The 21946-nt window shown below is 39.6% G+C and overlaps 1 protein-coding gene across 2 annotated transcripts in view; it reads right to left on the minus strand.

Annotated features, from left to right (window-relative positions):
- The window catches only part of LOC146564449 (uncharacterized), a 33631-nt gene that overhangs the window by 11190 nt on the left and 495 nt on the right, over window positions 1–21946 (minus strand). Inside the window, exons 2-10 of one of the 2 annotated variants that reach the window (XM_085292249.1) lie at window positions 21782–21891; window positions 21515–21661; window positions 21249–21401; window positions 20085–20194; window positions 19863–19986; window positions 18730–18822; window positions 17983–18051; window positions 11594–11647; window positions 4843–4995 (exon numbers count right to left, since the gene is read on the minus strand). In XM_085292249.1, the coding sequence (XP_085148375.1) occupies window positions 4843–4995; window positions 11594–11647; window positions 17983–18051; window positions 18730–18822; window positions 19863–19986; window positions 20085–20194; window positions 21249–21401; window positions 21515–21661; window positions 21782–21891 (1013 nt within the window). Of the gene's footprint in view, window positions 1–4842; window positions 4996–11593; window positions 11648–17982; window positions 18052–18729; window positions 18823–19862; window positions 19987–20084; window positions 20195–21248; window positions 21402–21514; window positions 21662–21781; window positions 21895–21946 lie in introns of both variants that reach the window. The other variant, XM_085292248.1, reaches the window with a different exon arrangement.

The following is a 21946-nucleotide window of genomic DNA, read 5'->3' on the forward strand; positions in this document are numbered from 1 at the left end:
AGTGTGCAGAACAACCACATGTCAGCCTCAGATGACAATTTGCTACTTAAAAAAGAAGCTGCTTCAACAACCCCCAACATCTTTCGTGGGAACCCAGAAAACAGTTCCCATGAAGCAAACATGCTTCAAGGCAAAAATCACTGTGGATTAGAACCACACTATGAAGGACGAGGAGCTACTAGCAGCTGCAGATGCGCGACCCAAAGATAAACAACCAAGCATTGCTAGCTACTGATGAAGCTACATGGTAGTAAAGGAGGGCTTCAAGCAGCTGGTTAAAAAGATAAAACATTCCCAGGTATAAAATGTTTCTCAGTTGTATTGCATAGCTCCTGAACACTCACAAGGTTAAGTTACTTTAGTCATTGTTTTTCTAAAGTGCTACAATTTCCAGAAAAACCCATAAATTCAGCTACTTTTATGCTTACATTTAACTTGGATATAATGGTGTGTCACCACTAGGGATGGGTATCGTTTAGGTTTTATCCGATACCGGTGCCAAATCGGTACTTTTGAAACGGTGCCGGTGCTCAAACGGTGCTCAAACCGGTGCTTAAAGAATGGAGAACACAAAATTGGTCCAAAAACCTCTCATGTTCAGCTGTTTTTTGTAAAAATATAACAATGTTAGCCTTTTCTGCAGCTATGGGGCATATATGGTATCACTCTTGGCTGGAAGTAGTGCTTAAACAATGGAAAAAACACAAACTTTGTCCTAAACCTCTCATGTTTAACTGTTTTCCACTTTTTCTTTGGTCATTTTAGCCTTTTTAGCCAGGGTGAAGGGAGTATCTGCCATCAAACAAGAAGACAGCAGCATGTAGCTATGATGATGTTTGCTAGTTCACCTTACATGCATTAATGTAATAACGTGGTTAGCCTACTCACGCAGAGAAGAACGGCTGCTGCTGCCGTCATCATCCCTGCTACACTGGCAGGGCTAGGGGCCAGGACTCTCCTCTTCGTGTTTTTGGGGGATGTTGCATAACAGGCAACCCACCCGCAGTAGATGTGCTCGGTGTGAGGTCTCGCAGCAAGCTATCAAATACAGCGCATTTCTGGGCTTTTAAAAAAAACGCTATGCGTCGCCAGGTGTTTCATCGGATTTGAGGTGTTACCTCCTTTGACAGTATCACAGTATCATCTTAAAGCACTTGTTGCAGGCTGCTGAGTTTGCATATTTTGCTATGAAGTACAGCCAGACTTTTAACCGCTTCGCCTTGGGCATTTTTAATCTGTAGCTCTGCTTTAACAGAACGTACGTACGTACCTGGCCCCGCCTACTATCCTCGGAAACGTAAAATGATTGGCTAGAATCTAAAGTGTATCACAGCTCAGGAAAAAAAAGCACCGAAATAAAGCACCGAAATGTGCGCTGCTTTTCGGTCTGGTTACTACCTTTTATGTCAGAACCGGTGCCATGACACCGGTACCCATCCCTAGTCACCACTAATGCTGCTGCTGCTGGTACCTTGACTGAACAGATTCACACTTTGAATTAGGAAGCGTGCCATCAATGACAGTAGCTCATGTGAAAAGGAAGATGAAAATTGCCCTTCATTTCTTACATACACAAATGCTGGTGTCTGCAAGCATCGATAAAACTTTGATCAGTATTTTTTGCTACATCTTTAGATAAATAACCATAAATAAATACGTTTTCTTGTAATATTGTGATATAGTTTTGAGGCTGGCCCCTAATTAGAGCTCCTTTGAATGTGAAGTGATGGCCAAAAACTCACACACACACATATGCACACGCACACGCTTACAACTTAACACCTCAGTCCCCCAGTCACAGCCTTGCAGGGAAAGGCATTAAAATTACATGACAAGCACACCTTAGACCAATCCTACCCACAATCTGTGCTCATGGGATACCGTCTCAGACACTTCAAATAGTAAAGCTTTTGACCTCTGTTTGCCCTAGCTGCCTTGCAGCTTCTTTGCACACGCACACGCGCACACGCACACACACACACACACGCACACACACACACACACACACACACACACATATATAACATTGTCCTCTGTGCATACACTGCAGATCCCTCTTCAATCGCACCCTATCTGGCTGAGACTCAAATTCCATTTCACGTCCGGTTTACTATTGATTTTACCCTCGCCACTATTCACCAGCTACACGCCCCGCACCTACACACACCCAACATCCAATCTGTTCCCTCCTCACCCCCCCATTTTTTATTTTTCTACTCCTGCTCTCCCTCCTACACTTCCTATTTGTCCTCTTGACCCATCCATTCTTGCCCATCATTCCTTTGTAGAGCCTCACAGCTGAATATAGTGCATGAGAGTGAACAAGTATCGATCAGGAAAAAAGATGAATGACAAACAATTTCTTAACAAATAATATGCATGCAAGCTGGCACACACAACTAAATTAAATGTATGCATCAACATAAGAGCACCTATGAATGCCTGAATGCTCAGTATATCATGCGCGCACACACACACAGACAAAGCCATAAAGTATGCACAGAAGTGGACCAGCGCCAAAACAAGCCATTGGGCTTTGAGGCCTCATTTCCATGTTGGAGACCATTTTAACTAGCAGACTGACTCATCGTTAATTATTAACACTCACAGTAATGCTCAGAAACAAAGCTCGGATATATTAAAAAAATGTTTTTATATCCAAGCTTTGTTTGCACATCGCGGCTACACAATGCACAGATGCACACATCTGTACATTGTGTACCAAGCTGTGGAATTAAATGTACCACGAGGGGGCTGTTTTCCCTCCACATTCCATCTCACCTTTTCAAGGTCTTTGTGCATTTACCTTTCACATTATTCTGCGCCTGTTGCTTCGCTCACTCTACAAAGAAACTGCTTTGCTGTTTACTTGTCATGCTCCGATGCCTCACCCAATTCTTTGCCAGTTTTTCACCTTTTTATTCCTTTGCATTCTTTTTTTTGTCCATGCAAAGAATGGCTTAGTACTTAAATGACCCTATTTCTCAGTTCCATTTTTTTTTCTGATTGTTTTATTTTTTCTCCCCAGTTATTAAATCTCACACACTGCACACACTTATTTTTATCCTGATAGATTCTTCCATTCTCCTGCTTGGCAGCTCCAAGTCCACCTCGCTCCCATCTCAGTTGTGGACATCACCAGTGGAAGCCTGTTAGATAGGCCCATCAATACACCGCTGGCCACAGAGACAGACGTCAATATATTGTCACTAAGCTGTCCCTACTCATCTCTAGAAGAACACGGCGGGGTAGGAGAGAAGGAAAAGGGGTGTGTAGTTGGGTGAGGAGGTGAAATGGAGAGGAAAGCAAAGAGTGGAAGAAAAAAAGAAAAAAGAAAAATCAGAGGTGGGGCCTGCCATCCGTCACTCCGTGCTGTCTGATTTACAAGCCTATTGGATTTTAGACTAACATGAATCACTGCTCCATAGAGGCATTACTCCCTGACAGAACGACAGAATGAATTAGACAGTGTGCTCGTGTGTGTGAGGGGGAATAGGAAAGAGAGTAGGGGGTATATTTACACTTCTTTGAGATTATACAAAGACATTTCCGCAGCAACAGTGAAGCTTAGCTAGGATCGTCTCACATTCGCAGTACTGCATGTACCCTTTCTATGACAACCAGCTCTCAGAAGAATTAACTATTGTGACAGTGTGCTGGATATAACCATCTGTACCCACAATTACTACTCAGAAACTACGAAAGGAAACACATAACTAGAATATAAAAATACAAACTGTATATTGGTCTGCAGCTAATCATGCGTTAATTATAGATTGATCTAAAGATTGTGTTCTTGATCTATTTGGAAGAATTTTATTTTTAATTACAGAAAAAATAGGAAGAAATGTTCATCACAATTAGTCAGACCTCAGAGTGGCATCTTCATGTTCTTTGTTTTTGCCGAACCAGAAAAACATTTCGTTAACTGTAATGTAAGACAAATAATCACCATTGAGAAGTCGGGACCATAACATATTTTGTTCCATTTTTGCATGTATACGGCCAAAAGACAATGAGGCACTGGTCATGGGATTCTGATAACTAAGATGGATAAATGTGATGTACTAGAAGTTTAAAAAAAAAGTCCTGAAAGGACATGCTTTAGTGAAGTACACACACATGTGTTACAATGGCAGTGCAGTGTCAAAGAATCATTTATTTTGAGATCACAGATAATTGACAGCTATACTGAGCTTTAGATTTAATGGCTCATATTACAACCCTGTTTGCTTTTATGTAAAATGCACATTTAAAAAAATGACTTGCATCATCAAATAGCTGAATAATTGTAGCACACAGACTTTCAACAAATGTTTAAACCTGCTGGAACACGTCTTAATTTAAGTTATGTGGTATTCCAAGCAGATTCTAAGGTGGGTTTGGAGTTCTTTACAACTCTGGTTGAATAAATGATTCAAAAGTTTAGGAACAGTGCTTGAAAAAAAAAATGGTGGATTTCATCATCTACGCAACATAACATTAAATTATGCAGAGAATCTGAAGGAATCTTTCTAAGCAAGGGACAAGGCTAAAAATCAGTGCCGAGTTGCCTTGCTCTTCAGACCTTTAGTCAGTACTACATTAAAAACAGATGCGACCGTGTAATGAAAAACACTGCATAGACTCAGGGACACTTCTAAAAACCACTGCCAGTGAACACATGTCATCAGTGCATCATTAAAGCAGTCATCTTAACCTTTTATTAACTTTGTGTACCAAGTTTAATAAAAGGGTTTGGATAATTTCAAATGACAGCTTTCAGTTTTTATTCACTCTTTCCACTACACCCCAGCTTTTTAGCTTAGAAACATATATATGAGGTCATTATGACTGGACTACCTTCTTAGCATTAGTCAAGTATGATCTGGCAGCTTCCTTCAATGCCGTCCCCTCCTCCTTTTCCTCTTCTGTTGCTTCTCTTCCTTCCCTCTCCTGCTGCTCCTTTGCCTTTTCCAACTGGAGGTAGCACACCCAGCCAGAGAGATACCACACCTGCGAGGCAAAGCGACACAGACAGTTTATGTGTTGTGAGGTGCAAAGATTTAGAGTGACAGTCAGTTACGACAAGGGGAAAACATTTTCTGACCCCCAGAGAGAATGAAATCCAACATCCGTCTTTGACAAACGGGTTTCGCACATTTTACATGGAACCAGAAATACACAGTCTCAGACACGCACAGGCAATCAGTCACTCACATAATAATTCACCCTGACAAAATCATGACATAATGTACTCATTTACAAATGATGGCCCATAAGTGTAGCTTCCCATTAACTTCAAAATTCTTGTTTTCACAATTTTCAGTTTGTTTTCCCCCTCTCTGTAGCAAAAGATGCAATTAGTAAAATAAATACTCAACTGTAACATAATATAACATAATGAAAAAATGAATTGCCTCAGGAAAATAACATCTGGGCCTTTAAATTCATATCATGTTCACAATTTAGACTGTTGGCAGTTTTGCACTAGCCATTACATTAAATGATGGTTTTAATATGGTTTGATTCCACAAATAATTCGAGTGTTGTACCTTATTATTCCTCACAAGTATGTTTTTGTGATCCCAAACATATAGCAAAAGACTCCAAGAACTATCACACTAAAATAAGAACAAGGAGTCTCAACACTTTAGACTCTATCTGTGACTGCATGATATTTCACAAAGCAGGACGTTCTACAATCTGTTGATTTTTGTAAGCGACAATACTGAAAGGAAGAAAAGAAATCCCTAGGAATAACTATAATTGCTAGTTTAGAAGTTGTGATGATTAGGGTATCATTTACACAAACATCATAGATGTTTCTGTTTATCAAATGCTCAGAAAAGCAAGAATATACACAGATTTCCCTCAAATAAAGTAACACCGACTCCCTGCCTTTACTGTGTCGAGGCTTTTTGAGCCTAAGCATGCAATCACATCCTAAAGGTTTATTCTGAGACAGAATAAATCCTGATGTCACAGATAAACAACAGCTCTAATGCATCTAAATCATAGATAAGCTGTTCTTTAGCACAGGCTGTTATTAGGCTACCACATCCAAATACCTTCTTAGAATTAACCAGGTAATCTAGCTGCCAACTGAATGGCCCCATCTCTTTCACTTGGCTCAGTATACGATCATCACACTAGTCAAACAAACTGAGATGCATCACCTACACATTGGGAATACATGAAGAGCCACTAAATGAAGTGAACTGATAAACAAAAAACATTTGTAGTCGTGAATAAGTCACAGTCATGAGGCTTATTAAAACCCCTCCCTACCTGGGAAGTTGAGCAGGTTATCAAAAATTAGACTGTTGATGGTTCGACACCTTAGAACACACCCACACCCACACACCCACCCACACTTCCAAATGCATCCATCCATAAGTGTATAATAAACAAAGCACTGTACAAATTCAATAAAGACCTTTATAAGGGCGTGAATAGGAGTAGAACAATGCAACATATATGCCATTTCATTTCTTTAAGTGTCTAAATGTTTTCACAGCATGGTATTTTTCTTGCTCATAAACTGCAAAGAGGGATTTTCTACCACTTACTACTTGCGTCTGCTTTAGAAGAAAAACATCTGTTCAGTTGTGCAATACTCATTTACTGAGTCAAGCTTTTAAATACCATACAGTTTTAAACCAATAAATATGATTGTGGATTTTTGATTTGCCCACCAGAGAATTACTAGCTCACTATCAATGTGAGAATATTCAAATATGTGCTTTAAAATATGTTTTTATCTTTTGACACAACACCAGATTAAATAAACTGCATTTTGAAGTATTACTTAATATGCTAAAACAATTATTTATCATGTATGAATCAAAGTTTTGTACCATATACACCAGACAGTTTATTAGGTACACCTTGCTATTACTATGTTACTCCACTTCACAGATTCAACAAACGTGCTGGAAACATTCTTCCAGAGATTTTTGGTCCATATCGACATGATAGGATAACACAGTTGCTCCAGATTTGTCAGCTGCACGTCCATGATGAAAATCTAATTTTCCACCACATCCCAAAGCTGGTTTACTGGATTGAGATATGGAGACTTAGGAGGCAATTGGAGCACAGCGAACTGTACGTCACTGTTCACGTCACACCACAATATCCTGGTGGAAGCAAACTGTGACATTTAAAAGATACTCATTTGGTACTAAGGGGCTGAAGTGTGCCTAGAAAATATACCCCAAAATCATTAAACCCTCACCAGCAGCCTGAACTGTTGATACCAGGCAGGATGGATCAGTGGTTTCATGTTGTTTACACCAAATTCTGACCTACGATCTAAAGGTCACAGCACAAATTGAGACTCATCAGACTGGGCAACATTTTTCCAACCTTCAGTTGTCCAATTTTGCTGCTGCAAATTGTAGCCTCGGGTTTCTGTTCTTAGCTGAGCAGCTGGTGTGGTCTTCTGCTACTGTAGCCCATCTGCTTCAATGAAGAGCATTCAGGGATGTTCTCTTCCATACCTCTGGATTAATAACTGGGTATTGAGTTATTATTCCCTTCCAGTCAGCTCGAAGCAGTGTGGCAATTCTCCTCTGAGTTCTGGCATGAACGAGGTATTTTCATCCAGAGAACTGCAGGTCATGTCTTGACCGTGTCTACATGTCCATTAAGCTGTGGCCACATGACTGGCTGATAAGATATTTCTGTTAATGAACAGTTGAAAAGGTGTACCTAGCAAACTCACAGTATTAGAATCAGTTCACTAAGATTCGTCTCAGCTGAATATATATCAAAAAACCTAGAGCAATATTTTTAAAATAGATCATTTGCTCCACAGAGTTCAAAAAGGGAATGATATTTTTAACTGTAAGTTACTTTGCTGTAAGACACCAAAGTACCTAATTTTCTTTCTTTTTCACAATAACACATTTTTGCCTCTGCATAATCTCAAACACTAACTTGTGCTTCATCCTCTACCTCTAAACACTCTCACGTTCAACTCTCAGTGAACTTGGAGGTGTGAGATCGCCTCTCATCACAGGCCAAAGATCACCCACCCACTGTTCTTCAAGCATCAAGACACAAATATTAGCTTTATTCATTATTCACTGAGAGCAGAGGCAGTAGGGACCAGCGCCCCTGCCAAATCAACCATTTAGCTAACAAACACATCAAGGCATGGCACACTGAATTCAGAATTGCCACTCAGCATGCTGAGTGGGAGGCTACCCCCTGCAGCCATACTTATCAGAACAACAGCAGCATTGGAGAAATGTAGTGTTGTTGCAGGCTCAGCGGTACGACATTTTTATCACTAAAACATTTCCCTGAATGCAGAAGTTAGAATAAAATGTGTAAATTCAAGTGAGACAGTGTAATTGGGTCACTTAAATTCAAAATTTTAACTTCAGAAATAAGAAGCCTGTCTTTAAACACTCAGAACAATGCTAGGAAATTCTGTGCAGATGGTCCACTGTGAAATATTTGCGTCTGTAGTATAGTCTGCCTGAGCATCTGCACTCAGAATTAAAACATGTGAAAGTTTGCTAATTAAGAACTTCAGAGAATCCACTGTGTCCTACTCCAACCCCAGACCGAGGCACACGTAATAAAATACATTTTGTGTGTGTCAATCAAATCGCTGGGACTATTGAAATTTCAAAGTGAAGGCACATCTCAGTTTCCATATGGTGCTACTGAAGGAAGAACAAAAGCATCATGAATCAACAGAATACCTTTGAAACAAGATTTGCAAGAAAGTAGCTCACTTGTTTTTGCAGACTTAACGTTATATAAGTAAGGTTCCAACTTTGAGATATGCAAGAGAAAGAAGAAGGAGTAGAGCGCTAACCTCTTATCTGCTGCACTTAAGAGAGAAATAAGAGAAAAAGTAAGACAAAGAGGTGAAAGAAAGGGAGAGAGAGAGAATATAATGCTTTTAAATGTGTCTGTCATACATTTCTGACATCACAGATATGACTCTAACAATGTACCCATGTTGTGATCAGACGATACACTTTCTGACCACCAGAACTGGTGACAGTACCAATATTTGATTGGCTGTGGGCATGCTCAAATTGAGTGTCACAGCAGTGCGTCTCTGAAGTGAGTTTAAAAGTTCAGCCCCCTGATGACTGCTCTCAATCTGTCAGCTGAGGGGTGTGTGGGAGGCTGAGCCTGAGGGGGAGTGGGGGAAAGAGAGAGAGAGAGACACGACCGTGCTTTTCTGTCTGACACTTAGTGGCACACCTTCGCTTTCTATTGCAGCGACAGTGGGGATTTTGAGCACACTGACAGCACAGAGCTCATACTAAAGCACAGAAAAATACTGCAATTCACTCTAATAAGTTCAGCGCCAGACTCTATGTGTGAGCACATAAGTGCTGAGATGAAGCAATGCAAATGCAGGGAGTACACAGAGCTCAGCAGAAGGAACTAAGCTCTAGATGTGTGAACCGCTATGACGTCATCCAAAGATTACTGTATTTCTGTCTTGAAGCCTTGAGGTGAGCATTTTGGTCATTGCACTCTTCGCATTTTGAAACTGAATGTGACAAGTTCTTACTATAACCAACACAAGATACGCTCGCCCAAACTGCTTTATCATAAGGTCCAAAATTTACAAAATTCAATAATTTTGCGAACCTGGAGTCTACATTCATTTTTTTAATATACTGTCTAAGCATATAAACTGAGATGATCCTTCCCACTGAAATGAAAAAGAGTTGCTTTTGCTTTATACCTACCCAGCAGTTTCTACTGTATTATAAAAAGACTGTATGCAAGAGGACCAATGACTGTATATAAACATCTTATCAACTGGACTCAAAAATGACATCAAATCTTATCGCACACATACAGTAGAGAGCAAAACTCACAAGCACTCTAATCATTTTTTAGATATTTGCTAGGAAAATGGGTAACAAGTGCAGTGACTTATTGACACATATGCAAACACACATGGGAATCCTGTATACAAGGCAAAAACAGAGTTTGCGCAATTCTAACAAGCTTGAAAGTCAATATTTGGTATGACCTCCTTTAGCAACCTTTAATATTTGTTTGTCAGGTCCTTGATGTTTGCTTATTTTTTATTTCTAAATCATTTGACTTTCAGACGCTGTTCATTTCCTGCAGGTACTTTTTGTTTTAGTCCTTTTGTTGTCTTTCTTTGCATTCTACTTGTCCAGCTTCCTTAATTTTTCTAAGGACACACTACGCACCATATCGAGAATGTTTTTCAGCTAATATCTCTTGTGAATCACCTTGCTGTTGTAAAAATGGTATGTTATGCCTGTCAAACTGCGTTATCTTTGTTATTTTTCATCGATTCGACAAAAGAAAGGGGAACAAATTATGTGTTTTTGTGACAGACTGTTAGTAATAAAGTGCCTACGGAAACAATTTAAAATTGGTTGTTTGCCAAGTTGTCTGTTATATGTATACACAACACTGGATCTTTCCCTGAGTAAAGGGGCTTTTTTATGCTTGATGATAAGTGGTGATAAGTTGATAAGTGGTGTAACAAATGAAAATGAGTGAAAAAGTAGCCAATCTCCAAAGAACAATTTTGAGAGAGCACAAGAAAGCCTGGAGAACTATTGCTCTAGACCATGTTAAAAAAAAATTTACCAAGAGTTTGGCTCATTGGAAACAAAATATTAAAAAAAAAAAAAAAGTTTTAAAATGGGCAACTCAGGATTAAGATTAAGAATCGCCAAAGTTAGTCTGGACAGACTACCCTGAAATTCAGACTCAGCTGCTTTCTTTCCCCACTTTGCCTGGCACCAGTATTATGACAGGTAAATAGTAGAATGGTAGGTATTTTTGGTTGTATTCCCTGGTCAAACTGAAATCAAGTTTTTCACATCTGCCAATTTTAAAAGACATTCGAGCGAATACGTGAGTTCAGTTGTCTCTGCAGGATTACTTACAGATGTATCAATCACATCCACACTTTGATCCATACAACACTGTTTCTGCTGTTTGCAAGTTTGTACATAGGTACACAAAAGGTATAACAAAAAAAATCTGAAGCTGTTTGCAACTGAATTTTGCTGTTTGCAGAAGCTGAAATCACAGAGTAACACCTCAGAACAGGACTTGATCTAAAATTAATAACCATTCTAGAAGCTGTCTTGACATAACCATGAAGATTGGCTAGTCTTACATTTAAGGCACATTTTAAATCAGGCAAGTTTTTGTGCTACTTTTTGATCACACCTCCAACAGGTTGGTAGCTTATGAAGTTAATCCTGCCTAAAAATCTGTGGTAATGTTATCCTTTCTACAACCAAAGCTGGTAAGCAACCTGGAAACAAGAAAAATGTGCTCACAACAACTTCCTATTCAAATCAGTTGTATTTATATAATGCCAAAAGCGCTTTGGCGACAGTAGGAAGGAAAAACTCCCTTTTATCAGGAAAAAACATCCTGCAGAACCAGGTTAAGGGAGGGGCAGATATCTGCCACGACCGGTTTGAAAGACCCCATAACAAAAGAGAAAACATGCATTTAAGCAAAACGCTACATTTTCAAGTTCAGAGAGAGAAATAATTACGATGAAAAGTAGAATAAAAAAAAAAAAGACCTTAAATTACAACAGCCGGAACAGGACTTCATCGCTTACCTGGACAACTTCGTCATCCTCTTCTAGCAGACTCTCCAACACATCTACTGCCATCTAATTTAAAGAGAGACAAACAGATAGTTACCATTTTTAAAAATGTATTAAAATTACAAACAACAATCATACTACACTCATTTTTGTCTGTAGAAATTCATCAGTACTCCCTCTATTCTCAGGTTTGACTGACAAACCAACATGCATAAAGGTAAAGACAATATTGTTGCACACAATCTAGCACATCTTCCAGTCAGCCCAATCAATCAAATGGATCAGAGGGTCTGATAAGCATCGAACAGGTCAGCAACCCATACACAGCACCGTCAATACCAACAAGACAACAGACATGATCATCAATAGATACACTTACAAGTACTTATCACACAGTCGATAGTCACTTTAGCCACCGTCTACCATTGCCTTTTTTCCCAGCATTTTGTCTTTATTGGAGACGAGCAGCAGGGAAAGACCAGAGCAGTCAATACCATATATTCATAGTAGCCCCCTCCACTCCTTAGGATACACGATAAACCTAAAGACCAACCAAACCCAGAGCCCGTATTCCCCTTCCTCTAAAGCATTTGTCTGATTTCCTCCCTGTAGTGTCCTGTGGAGGCGATGTGAGGTCTCAAAGGGGTTTAATGTTAGGTGACCTTTGTCACAGCACTGTCTGGGTCAGTTTCTGTGGGAAGTTTCCATTACAGAAATCAGACCTTGACTAAAGTAGGCTGGGTGTTTGTTTTGCTCTGTCTCCCTCCTTGTGGAACCTGTGGTTGTGGTATATGTGTGTGCATGTGTTTGTGTGTGAGGCCCCAGGTGATGATATATTGATTTTTGTCTACTTCAGGTTGGAGGCGACTGTTAGCCAATCACCCGTGGTGAAGGGCAAGAATAAAAGACACGCACAGACCTGTGCATTCACACACACACACCACTTTACAGTCACACACTACAAAAAAGCCTGCACACAACAATGAGCACAACAAGCAGCACTTGTTTCTTGTTAAGGGAGTCTTATTAGCTGGAGAGCTTCCTAATTCCCCCCCTCCTGCTCGTTGGAGTTCTCTGCTCTTTTCATTAAGTCTATGCGGTTCCGGTGGCAATAAAGAGGTCTGTTGGCTGCATAGAGTAAGGGGTGTCAGGTTAATTGAGAGTATCTCATTAAGATTGTGCAAATATGCATGTCAGGGAGTCAGTTGATTGATTGCCAGACGAATTATCAGCTGAAATACCATTGTCCTTAATTAATTAATGACTGATTAAAAATACACAAACAAAAACATCTAATCCCAGCCGATGATGAATGGATTCATGTCCAGCTTCAGAATGATCTACTATCTACTTTCACTGTATCACTACAAAGTGACAGACACACAAGCTGCACACACACACACACAAGCTGCACGCACGCACGCACGCACGCACACACACACACACACACACACACACACACACACACACACACACACACACACACACACACACACACACACACACACACACACACACACACACACACAGTAAATCGAGCCAAGCACTGCTTGGGTATTAGAACAGGCAGTTTTGGAGCTACAAAAATAGAACAAGAGATATCTGGGAGCCAGGATAAGTGAGCAATGATAACCATTATATCGTCTCCAACTGCACATCTTCCTAACTACACCGGTCAGCCCAGGGGCGAGTAATTAAAGATTCAGAGATTCTTAGGCCGCTTCATGCTCTAAACAACAACAAGATTAATATTCCCATGAAGATAAGGAGAAAAAGAGGCTGTACTACGAAGGAGGATGGGGGGGAGGCAGAAAATTGGACGAGAGGTTAAAAAAAAAAAATCTTAATAAACATTGCAAAAGTGGTTCAAGAAAAACAACAGTGCGCTACAGAGACACACAACCAATAACACATGCAAGACGATACATACATGTTGTCCTCCTTATTTTAAGGACTGTTGAAGGAACCAAAAGAAAAAAAACCCTGCATTCTGTGGAGGAACCCATTTATAATGTCCATCGTGGGCATGTGCACAGTGTGTGTGTGTGTGTGTGTGTGTGTGTGTGTGTGTGTGTGTGTGTGTGTGTGTGTGTGTGTGTGTGTGTGTGTGTGTGTGTGTGCGCGCACTCATGTATCCATTTCTGCATTTGTGTAATCTTCAGGCAATTTTGTTTAACAGAATCATTTTACTGGAGCGCACAGCAGAGACAGGAGAAAGACAAATCACTTTACAAGCAAGGGCAAGCTATATCTCACACACATGCACGCACACGCACGTAAACAGGGGCATCGAGACTTAAGTAAATAAATCCTGGGGATGTCACTGCTAACTGTACTTGCAAGCAATATAGGAAAGTACAAGCTGTACATTGTGAAATAAATATAAGAACAGAAACATTCAATAAATAAAATACAGCCAAAGAAGAGTGACAATGACAAGGTGCGTAACTACCCATCAGCTTCTGTGACGCCTCAGCTAAGCGACACTTGAATGGCTGTCAGGGGAGGGTACCTGTCTGTCTGTCTGTCTGCTGTGTGGCAAGTGAATCAGTGGTTGTGATGGGTGATCACGGTAATGTTTGTGCGCGTGTTACAGTAGGGAAAACGCTGTCACCACGCTGTTTTTTGATTTTTTAAATCAAGACTATAAAATACATCATTGACTAGCCACTTTATTAGGCACACCTGTTCAAACTGCTAGTTAATGCAAATATCTAATGAGCCAATGATATACATTGAGGCTACAGACTGTGCATCAGAATGGAAAAGAAAGGTGATTTAAGTGACTTGTAATGTTTGGTTGTTGGTGCCAGAAGTATTTTTACAAACTGCTGAACTACTAGGATTTTCCTACACAAATGTGTCTAGGCTACAGACAATGCTCCGATAAAGGAAAATATCCAGTGAGTGGCAGTTCTTTGGGAGAAAATGCCTTGTTGATGAGATATCAGACATCAGAAGAGAATAGTCAAACTGCCTCAAGCTAATAAAAAGACAACAGTAACTCAAACAACCACTTATGCAGAAGAGAAACAGAAGGCCAGGCCTGGTGTCTCTCCTGTCAGTTAAGAACAGGAAACGGAAAATGTGCATAGTCTCATCAAAACTGAACAACCCAGGATTGGAAAAAACACAGCCTGGTCTGATGAGAAGATAAGATATGCTAAGATAAGTGGTGGTGTATTGTGTGGGAGATATTTTCTTGATATGCCTTGGGCCCCTGAGCCTCATTTAAATATCATAGCCTACCCAAGTATTGTTAGTGACCATGTAAATTCCTTTATGTGAACAACACGGTGTACCCCAGTGGTTTGTTGAACATGGCAATACATTCAAATGGCCTCCACAGTCAACAGCTCTCAATCCAACAGAGCACCTGTGGGATGGAACAGCAGATTCAGAGATGTCTGGTCTAAAATGTTTGCAGCACCTTGTGCAAACTATGCCATAGAAGAATAAAGCAAAATAAATTATGTATGTAAATAATATATATATATTAACATAATTCCTATAAATCACTGATGCCCCCACTCCCATTCAAAGGTCAACAAACTTGAAGACTGATGTGACTATTTTAATGATATTTCCTACCATATACTACAGAGACCCTCATATTGGAAAAGATGGGCACCATATGATAGTTGGTATTTTTGCTTGATAAACAAACAAGTAAGCAACCAATCATCTCCACACTGATTGCATTAAACTGTTTAGAGTTTATTCTATAAAACATCAGGAAACCTCAGAAAACATGGTCTTCAAACTGCTTGAAAATATCAAATATATTCAGATTAAAGATTTTTAACAGCAGCAAAGTATCCCATATTAAACGCTGGAACCAAACATTAATGAAGACAAATGACAAAAACCAAATGAAAACCTAATTAATTTTCCATCAATCAAACCAATAACAAACCTGTTTAAGCACTGCAAGCGCTCTCACAAATATGGGGATATTTGACAATAAAACCAACACATTTGTCTCACTTCTCACTTCTTTTGCTTTCAAGCACCCTCGTGCGCTCTTAATCTATTTCCATTCTGGAAATCACAAACAAACTTGGCAGTTATTCAACTAATCAAAAGAGGGAGGAAAAAAAGACTCGCAAAAGCCTTTTTGGTGACTTTTTTCTCCTCTTCTAATTTAAGTGGCACAGATCCATGTTTTGCAGAAACAGTTGACTGAAGAGAAGAGCAGCAATTGTGAAACTGATGTTTTCATGAATTTATTAACACGGTGTGTTTGGTATGTTTTCTATCACATTTTTTAAAGTAAACAAGACAATCGCACAATGGAGCACAAGTACAACCAGCCTATGTCATGGTTTTCATGCTCTTATCCCTTTCTCAGTCAAATTTACTATCACATTCAGCTTTTCATGTGGCAAAGGTTTTTTATTTTTAAAGATTTCCTCCAAAAAAGAACTGAAAGCCACAGTCTTGACAAAATTTTTATTATAAAAGATAACTATGTATTTTAAAAATAAATAAACTGTAATATTTGCACATGCTCTGAGTTTGACATTATTATTGCTGACGCTTTTTAATGACAACCACCTACCCTCATAAGAAACCTTGAGTTTTAAGACGGTGGGGAGACGGGTCTATGACCTAGTAAAGTGCCCAAGAGATGTGACAGTGTCTACCCACTAAAGACAGTTTGTCTTGAAAACATCTTCCCAGTGTTTTTCAGCAAAATCTTTCTCATTTTGATGAGAATTGGTGGAGGGAGATAGAGCATAAGGCAAAGAAAGAACCCGCTCAATTTTGGTGCTGATCTGAATTTGTGGGGTGGAAAATAAGACCAGACAGTGGAGACTTCTGGGGAAGAGTGGAGACTTTGAGTAAACTTCTATTTCCCACCACTATGCACTATAATAACCACACTAACACTGCCTTATTGTGGCCTAGTTAATTTGAATTCAATCCACATAACACAAAAGTACAGACAAAGACCATGAGATGAAGTTTCTGCCAAAGAACATGGTAGTACCGCTACACCTTGTGCCATTCTAAAATTAACATTTATTTACTAGACGTTGCTGTATGCAGTTACAGAAAACAAACAAAGAAAAAAAATTATTTAATATGTTTGGGGTTATTTTTTGGCAAATATATTAATGCAAATTTCAAAGCCTTGGCCCAGCTTTGGGGACCAAACAAATTATTCAATGGGGAGAAAGAGACAATTGGTTATATTCTGGCACCATTTTCGAAAGACAGCCTTCCAACTAATAACTCTACTGGAAGTAAACAACTTTACGCAAAGTTTACAAAGAGCATAAAACTGTGCATAGATCCTTCTAAGTGAGAGATGCTAAATGTGAAAGTGAGAGAATGTGTGTGTGAGTATGTGTGACAGAGAAGTACCGGAAGCAAAGAGCTGAGAGGATCCTATCAAATCCAAGTCCCAAATCCCAGGCTGGGAGAGACAGACAGAAAATTGTTTGCCTTTACTCTACTTTCACCCTTAAATGCAATTGCCAGAAACTCCAAATAGCCCTTCACGTGCGTGTGTGTGTGTGTGTGTGTGTGTGTGTGTGTGTGTGTGTGTGTGTGTGTGTACACATACTTGAGCACATGGCAAAATATTTGACGTTATAAAGCAGTAGGAATGGGTGCGGTTTGTGGTTCGGGTTTCATGACACCAACAGCAGGATGAAGACAAACGACATGTCAGAAACTGTGGACCGAGACGTTGTCATTTTACTGATACACCTGACAGCCCATCTCCCGCGCACATGCACCCAAAGATATAACTGCAGCTGAGCTATTTGGGTGTGAGGAGGGGGAAGAGGAGAAAAAAAAGGGGGGGAAAAAGGACACTGTTCTCATTTCCCGTAAGTAATAACCATAAACCACCCAACAAGAGTGACTGAAAATTAATCATTGGATCACAATAGAAAGTAGCTAAACTGCTGTTGGTGTGGCGGTAATCACCGAAAATGACTTCAAGCGTTAATGACAGCGTTAGGAGTTTTAGCACTGAACTGAAGGCAGTGAGCCACTGAAATCAAGGCCATTAATACCAGAAATTCCTGAGTGATTTAGTAGAGAAGTATGCTGTTTCGAGATATGGCCGCAATTCATCAGACCACAGCTTCAATTTTTTTTATTTTTTTTTATTTTACTCTTCCTCCCAATCCCTCCACCCTTGTGTGCCCCCCTTAGCCCTATCCCTTTTTGTAAATACCACTCTTCAATTATTGACACTAAACTCCAGAGGGGATAAAGACCAGGCATGGCCTTCCCACCTTCAGTGCTATTCACCAGAAAGGAAAGCATACAAACACACAGATGTGCGCACACGCAAAAAATGCCAGGCTGCCCTCCCACCACGAAACAAACACAGACCAACAACAACAAGGGAGTGTACGAGCACGACACAGCAAACATTTTACCTCGTACTCCTCTGACTCAATGAGCAGTTTGGCTGTGGTGATGCGAGACTCATACGGAGGGATCTCATTCTGAAGGAGAGAAAGAAAGAAGACAAAAAACAAGGACAATACAACCACCTCTGCAGTAAGTGCTTTCACAGGCATCCACAAACATAGTTCTTCTTTTGTCTGATAATAACACAATCCAATTTCAAGGTACAAAACGTTTTTCAGCTATGTGGCTGTTAATCACAGCCAAAGTGTCAGCAGGCTGTGTTCACATCAACCTGCTCCCGAAGATAAGAGTCATAAGAGTGGTGTCACTGGGATTATTGTATCAAATCATCACACCAAACCCTCTTACATCACTTTTTTTATTATTTGAATCTGCAATTTATTTTGAGCTATTCAAAGCCCATCCAGCTTTGACATTATAGCCATTTTTCCTTTATCAATTTCCACGTTGTACTTTGCTTGTTTATACTTTAAAACCCTTCCTGGTGTTGAATTTATTATTTGCTTTCTCTCTGTGCACTCTAACACAAATACATACAGGTTTGTGAAGTCTGTGCTCCACCTTTCATCTTCTATCATTCCCTCTTTATCTCTTACTTTTTTGTTTTTAATCTGTACAGCTGTCCTTATATTTGCGCATAAAGCATAGCATGCTGTGAAAATCTTGTTAGTTAAAGGGGCTTTATAAATAAACCAGGATCTTACTGGGGCTGGTGGAAGTGAGACAAATACCAGCCCACAGCTACAGCCTACCTGAATGTCTTCCCCTGCGCTGGACGAAGCTGCTCTCTGTTTAAGCGCAGGTAGCCACATTCCAACACTCTTCAACAGGTAATCTTTGCCTTCCTGAACACAGAAAAAGAGCATATAAATATAAAAAGCTTTATAAAAAATATGCATTTCATTTCTTATGCAAGGGTTAGGAGTAAGTAAGGAGTAAGGGTTAGTAATTGGAGAATGCACTCTTCACACAAATCAGTTCCTACAGACTAATCCCACTGTATAATTTACTTCCACAGACTAGCTATTGGATTTTCTACAGAAACCAAGAACCCCTGGATTAATTTGGGAACAATTTATTTTTTCTTGTTTCTTAGAAAAAATTAAAAAGAAAAAGAGACTTTGTCACAGGATGTGGAAAGGTGTGAAGTGAGACTGGAACCAGCCTGACCCCTACAGCTTACAGGTAGTATTACAGATCCTTCGCTGCTCAGTTTGGTGATATGAGTGCATGGAGAGTATGGAGAGACAGTACAGAGGTTTGAAAATGCCCATTACATATAGCTTGCAAAAAACAGTGGTAGGTGAACTGAATGTTGTTCGTTGTATCATCAGTGCATGTTGAGGATGATTGAGGCAGACAGCACTGCCAACAAATACTTCCACGTGGTAATTTAAGGCCATATTTCAATTAGATTACATTTCAAGTAAACAATAAACATGTTTAAATACTTTCAAAAAAGCCTTTGCCTTGAATGCCTTCTATTAACAGTGGTTTAAGATGCTCTTCATTTAGCAATGTCTCCCGCATGCACAAATATACATGTAATGTAAAAATACAGAAAGTTTATTTAGGATATTGTTCTAAACTCACTGTCAAATGTTACACTCAAAAGGTCCTGTGGAATGTTTTCTAAATTTAGTCCAATATGCTTTTCCCTCATCTTTTCTCTTTTTAGCAGATGACTGCATGACCTTAATGATCCGCCCAGTAATTAACATTCCTATCGGCATGACCTGTCCATCTGCTGATTAATCGCATACGATTCAGAATAATTAACTCAGCAGATTCCCGCTTTAATGTGGTGATAACTCATCTCAAGTGCGTGTGCGTGAGAGAGAGAGAGAGAGAGAGAGAGAGAGAGAGAGAGAGAGAGAGGACTGACCTGGTTTCTCTCTGTACTGAACAGGTAACTGGCCATAAGCTGTAGAGCCTCTGGGTTGTCATGGCGATACTGTAATGCTTTCTCTATGAACTCCCTGCACTTGTCGGCAGCCCCCTCCTCCATGCTACATGCACACACACACACACAGAAAAAGAAAATCTCAAAATATTACCAAAGGCAGGCCTATCAGTGTCAAGTGCATAACTCTGTGTGCTCCAGTACCAGAGGTCTGTTAAGTAAATCTCAGCGATGGAGCAGTAGGCTACACTAACATCCTTCTCTGTGGGGAGTTCGGGGTCCTCATCTGGTGGGGCAGCAGCTCCAGCCAGAGCCTGAATGAATCAAAGGGCAGACTTCTTTAGTTTCTGAAGTTCATATTACTCATTACAAATCAAAAGAGACTGAACGAGACTTATATGAAACAGAATCTAAGACAGGTTTTCTTTTTGATATGATCAGAATAAAAAGGGACACCATCTGAATAAGCCTTTTCCTCTGAAATCATATTAACATGTCACAGCAGGAAGGAAGCAGTAACATCAGAGTTGCAAACTGCGTGAATTAAATTTATCCAATTTACTTTCAGAGTCATTGCTCTGTTCATGTTGACTCATTGTCAGTTATTGAGTACTGACACACTTATATAGCTAGAAGTGACACTTCTAGCTAATATATTTAAGACATCTGAATGAGAGTAATAAAGAGACCTCACAATGATATTAATAAACATGGTGTCACAAAGTTAAACAACAACAATATTGAATAAGTGAATGTAAAATTGACCATTAATACATGTGCAATTAATACAATGTATCCTAACCTTTTTAACCTTATTCTTCTATTCTATTTTCCTTCCATTTGTTCTAATTTAATGTTAACATTGTAATGCATGGCACATTATTATGTCCTCTAAATGAGAAAACATTTTATCTTTGCTTTTGCAAAAAGCTTAATGAGCAATATTTTCTTTTTTAAATAAATAACTATATTTGAAGGGGAAAAGAGACAGAAGTTGTAAAACTACCATCATCTGACCATTTCCAAAACTACCATTTTAGTCTTTCACATTTTCGGTGTAAAATTTGTTTTGTTTCAAAGTTGAGTTTACAGTTCATAGTTTTTAGTGCATTGTAGTGTCGATAAAGTGTTTTGTAAATATCTAAAATTAGTAATACAGGTCTGCAGTAACAGTTAAACAACAGGATGCTTATAGGTTTGACATAAATCTGTCATAACAATGCATGTCACTAAGACATGCATTGTCCAATAGCACCCTCTTGTGAAAATGAAAAAAAATCAGGAGCCTTGAACACAAAGTCATGACATCTAGTTCACTTTCCATAACCAGAGAAACAGAGAGGGGTAGTCCTATGTGTAATCACTTACTGTTGTTGTTCCTTGTTTCTCCAATGTATTCAGTAGGACTTGTATGCCTTTGGTATAGTAGTCCACAGCCTCCCGGCCTGTGTGGATTTGTCCCAGGTACATGTACTTACTGTGGCCAACATCTGGGCTAAGCTCCACAGCACATAGAAATACGTGAGAGGGGAGTCAAGAAAGCCACAACAATCACTGCATTAGAGTAGAATGAAATTATCACAGCAGTGTAGTGAAATTACAAAATTATGGACACAAGCAGCGAGAAAGGATATTTCTTTAGCTTTCTGTGTGTCTCCTAATTCAGAGGAAACGTGTCCCAGCATGTCTAGAACTTGCAGGTTGGTGGGCTCCACGTCCAGGGCTCTTCGACAGAAAAGGCTGGCCATTTCAAAGTCAAAACTGTCCATGCATTCTTCAGTCTGTACACCACAGTACATAAGGAAAGCTCAGTAGCTGATTAGAATTTAAAGAATAAAAGGATATTAAGGCAATGACATATTTGGGTCCTGCCTTTGTTGTGGATATGTAGTAAACATTACCTTCTGTAGGAGTTGCTCTACTGAGTACTTCTCCGCTGTCTTCTTCTTGGCTTTTTCTTGCATTCTTACCTTCATCCTTTCTTGAGGTGATAAACCAACAAATCCTTCATCTGCTGAGATGTCACAAGTGCACGTGTAACAATAGTTCTTATTAGAGCTGCACTC

The sequence above is a fragment of the Mchenga conophoros genome, linkage group LG11 (assembly GCF_057382185.1).
Source record: "Mchenga conophoros isolate Kocher_MC1m ecotype Shallow Benthic linkage group LG11, M_conophoros_male_GT1.1, whole genome shotgun sequence".
Classification (NCBI taxonomy): Eukaryota; Metazoa; Chordata; class Actinopteri; order Cichliformes; family Cichlidae; genus Mchenga; species Mchenga conophoros.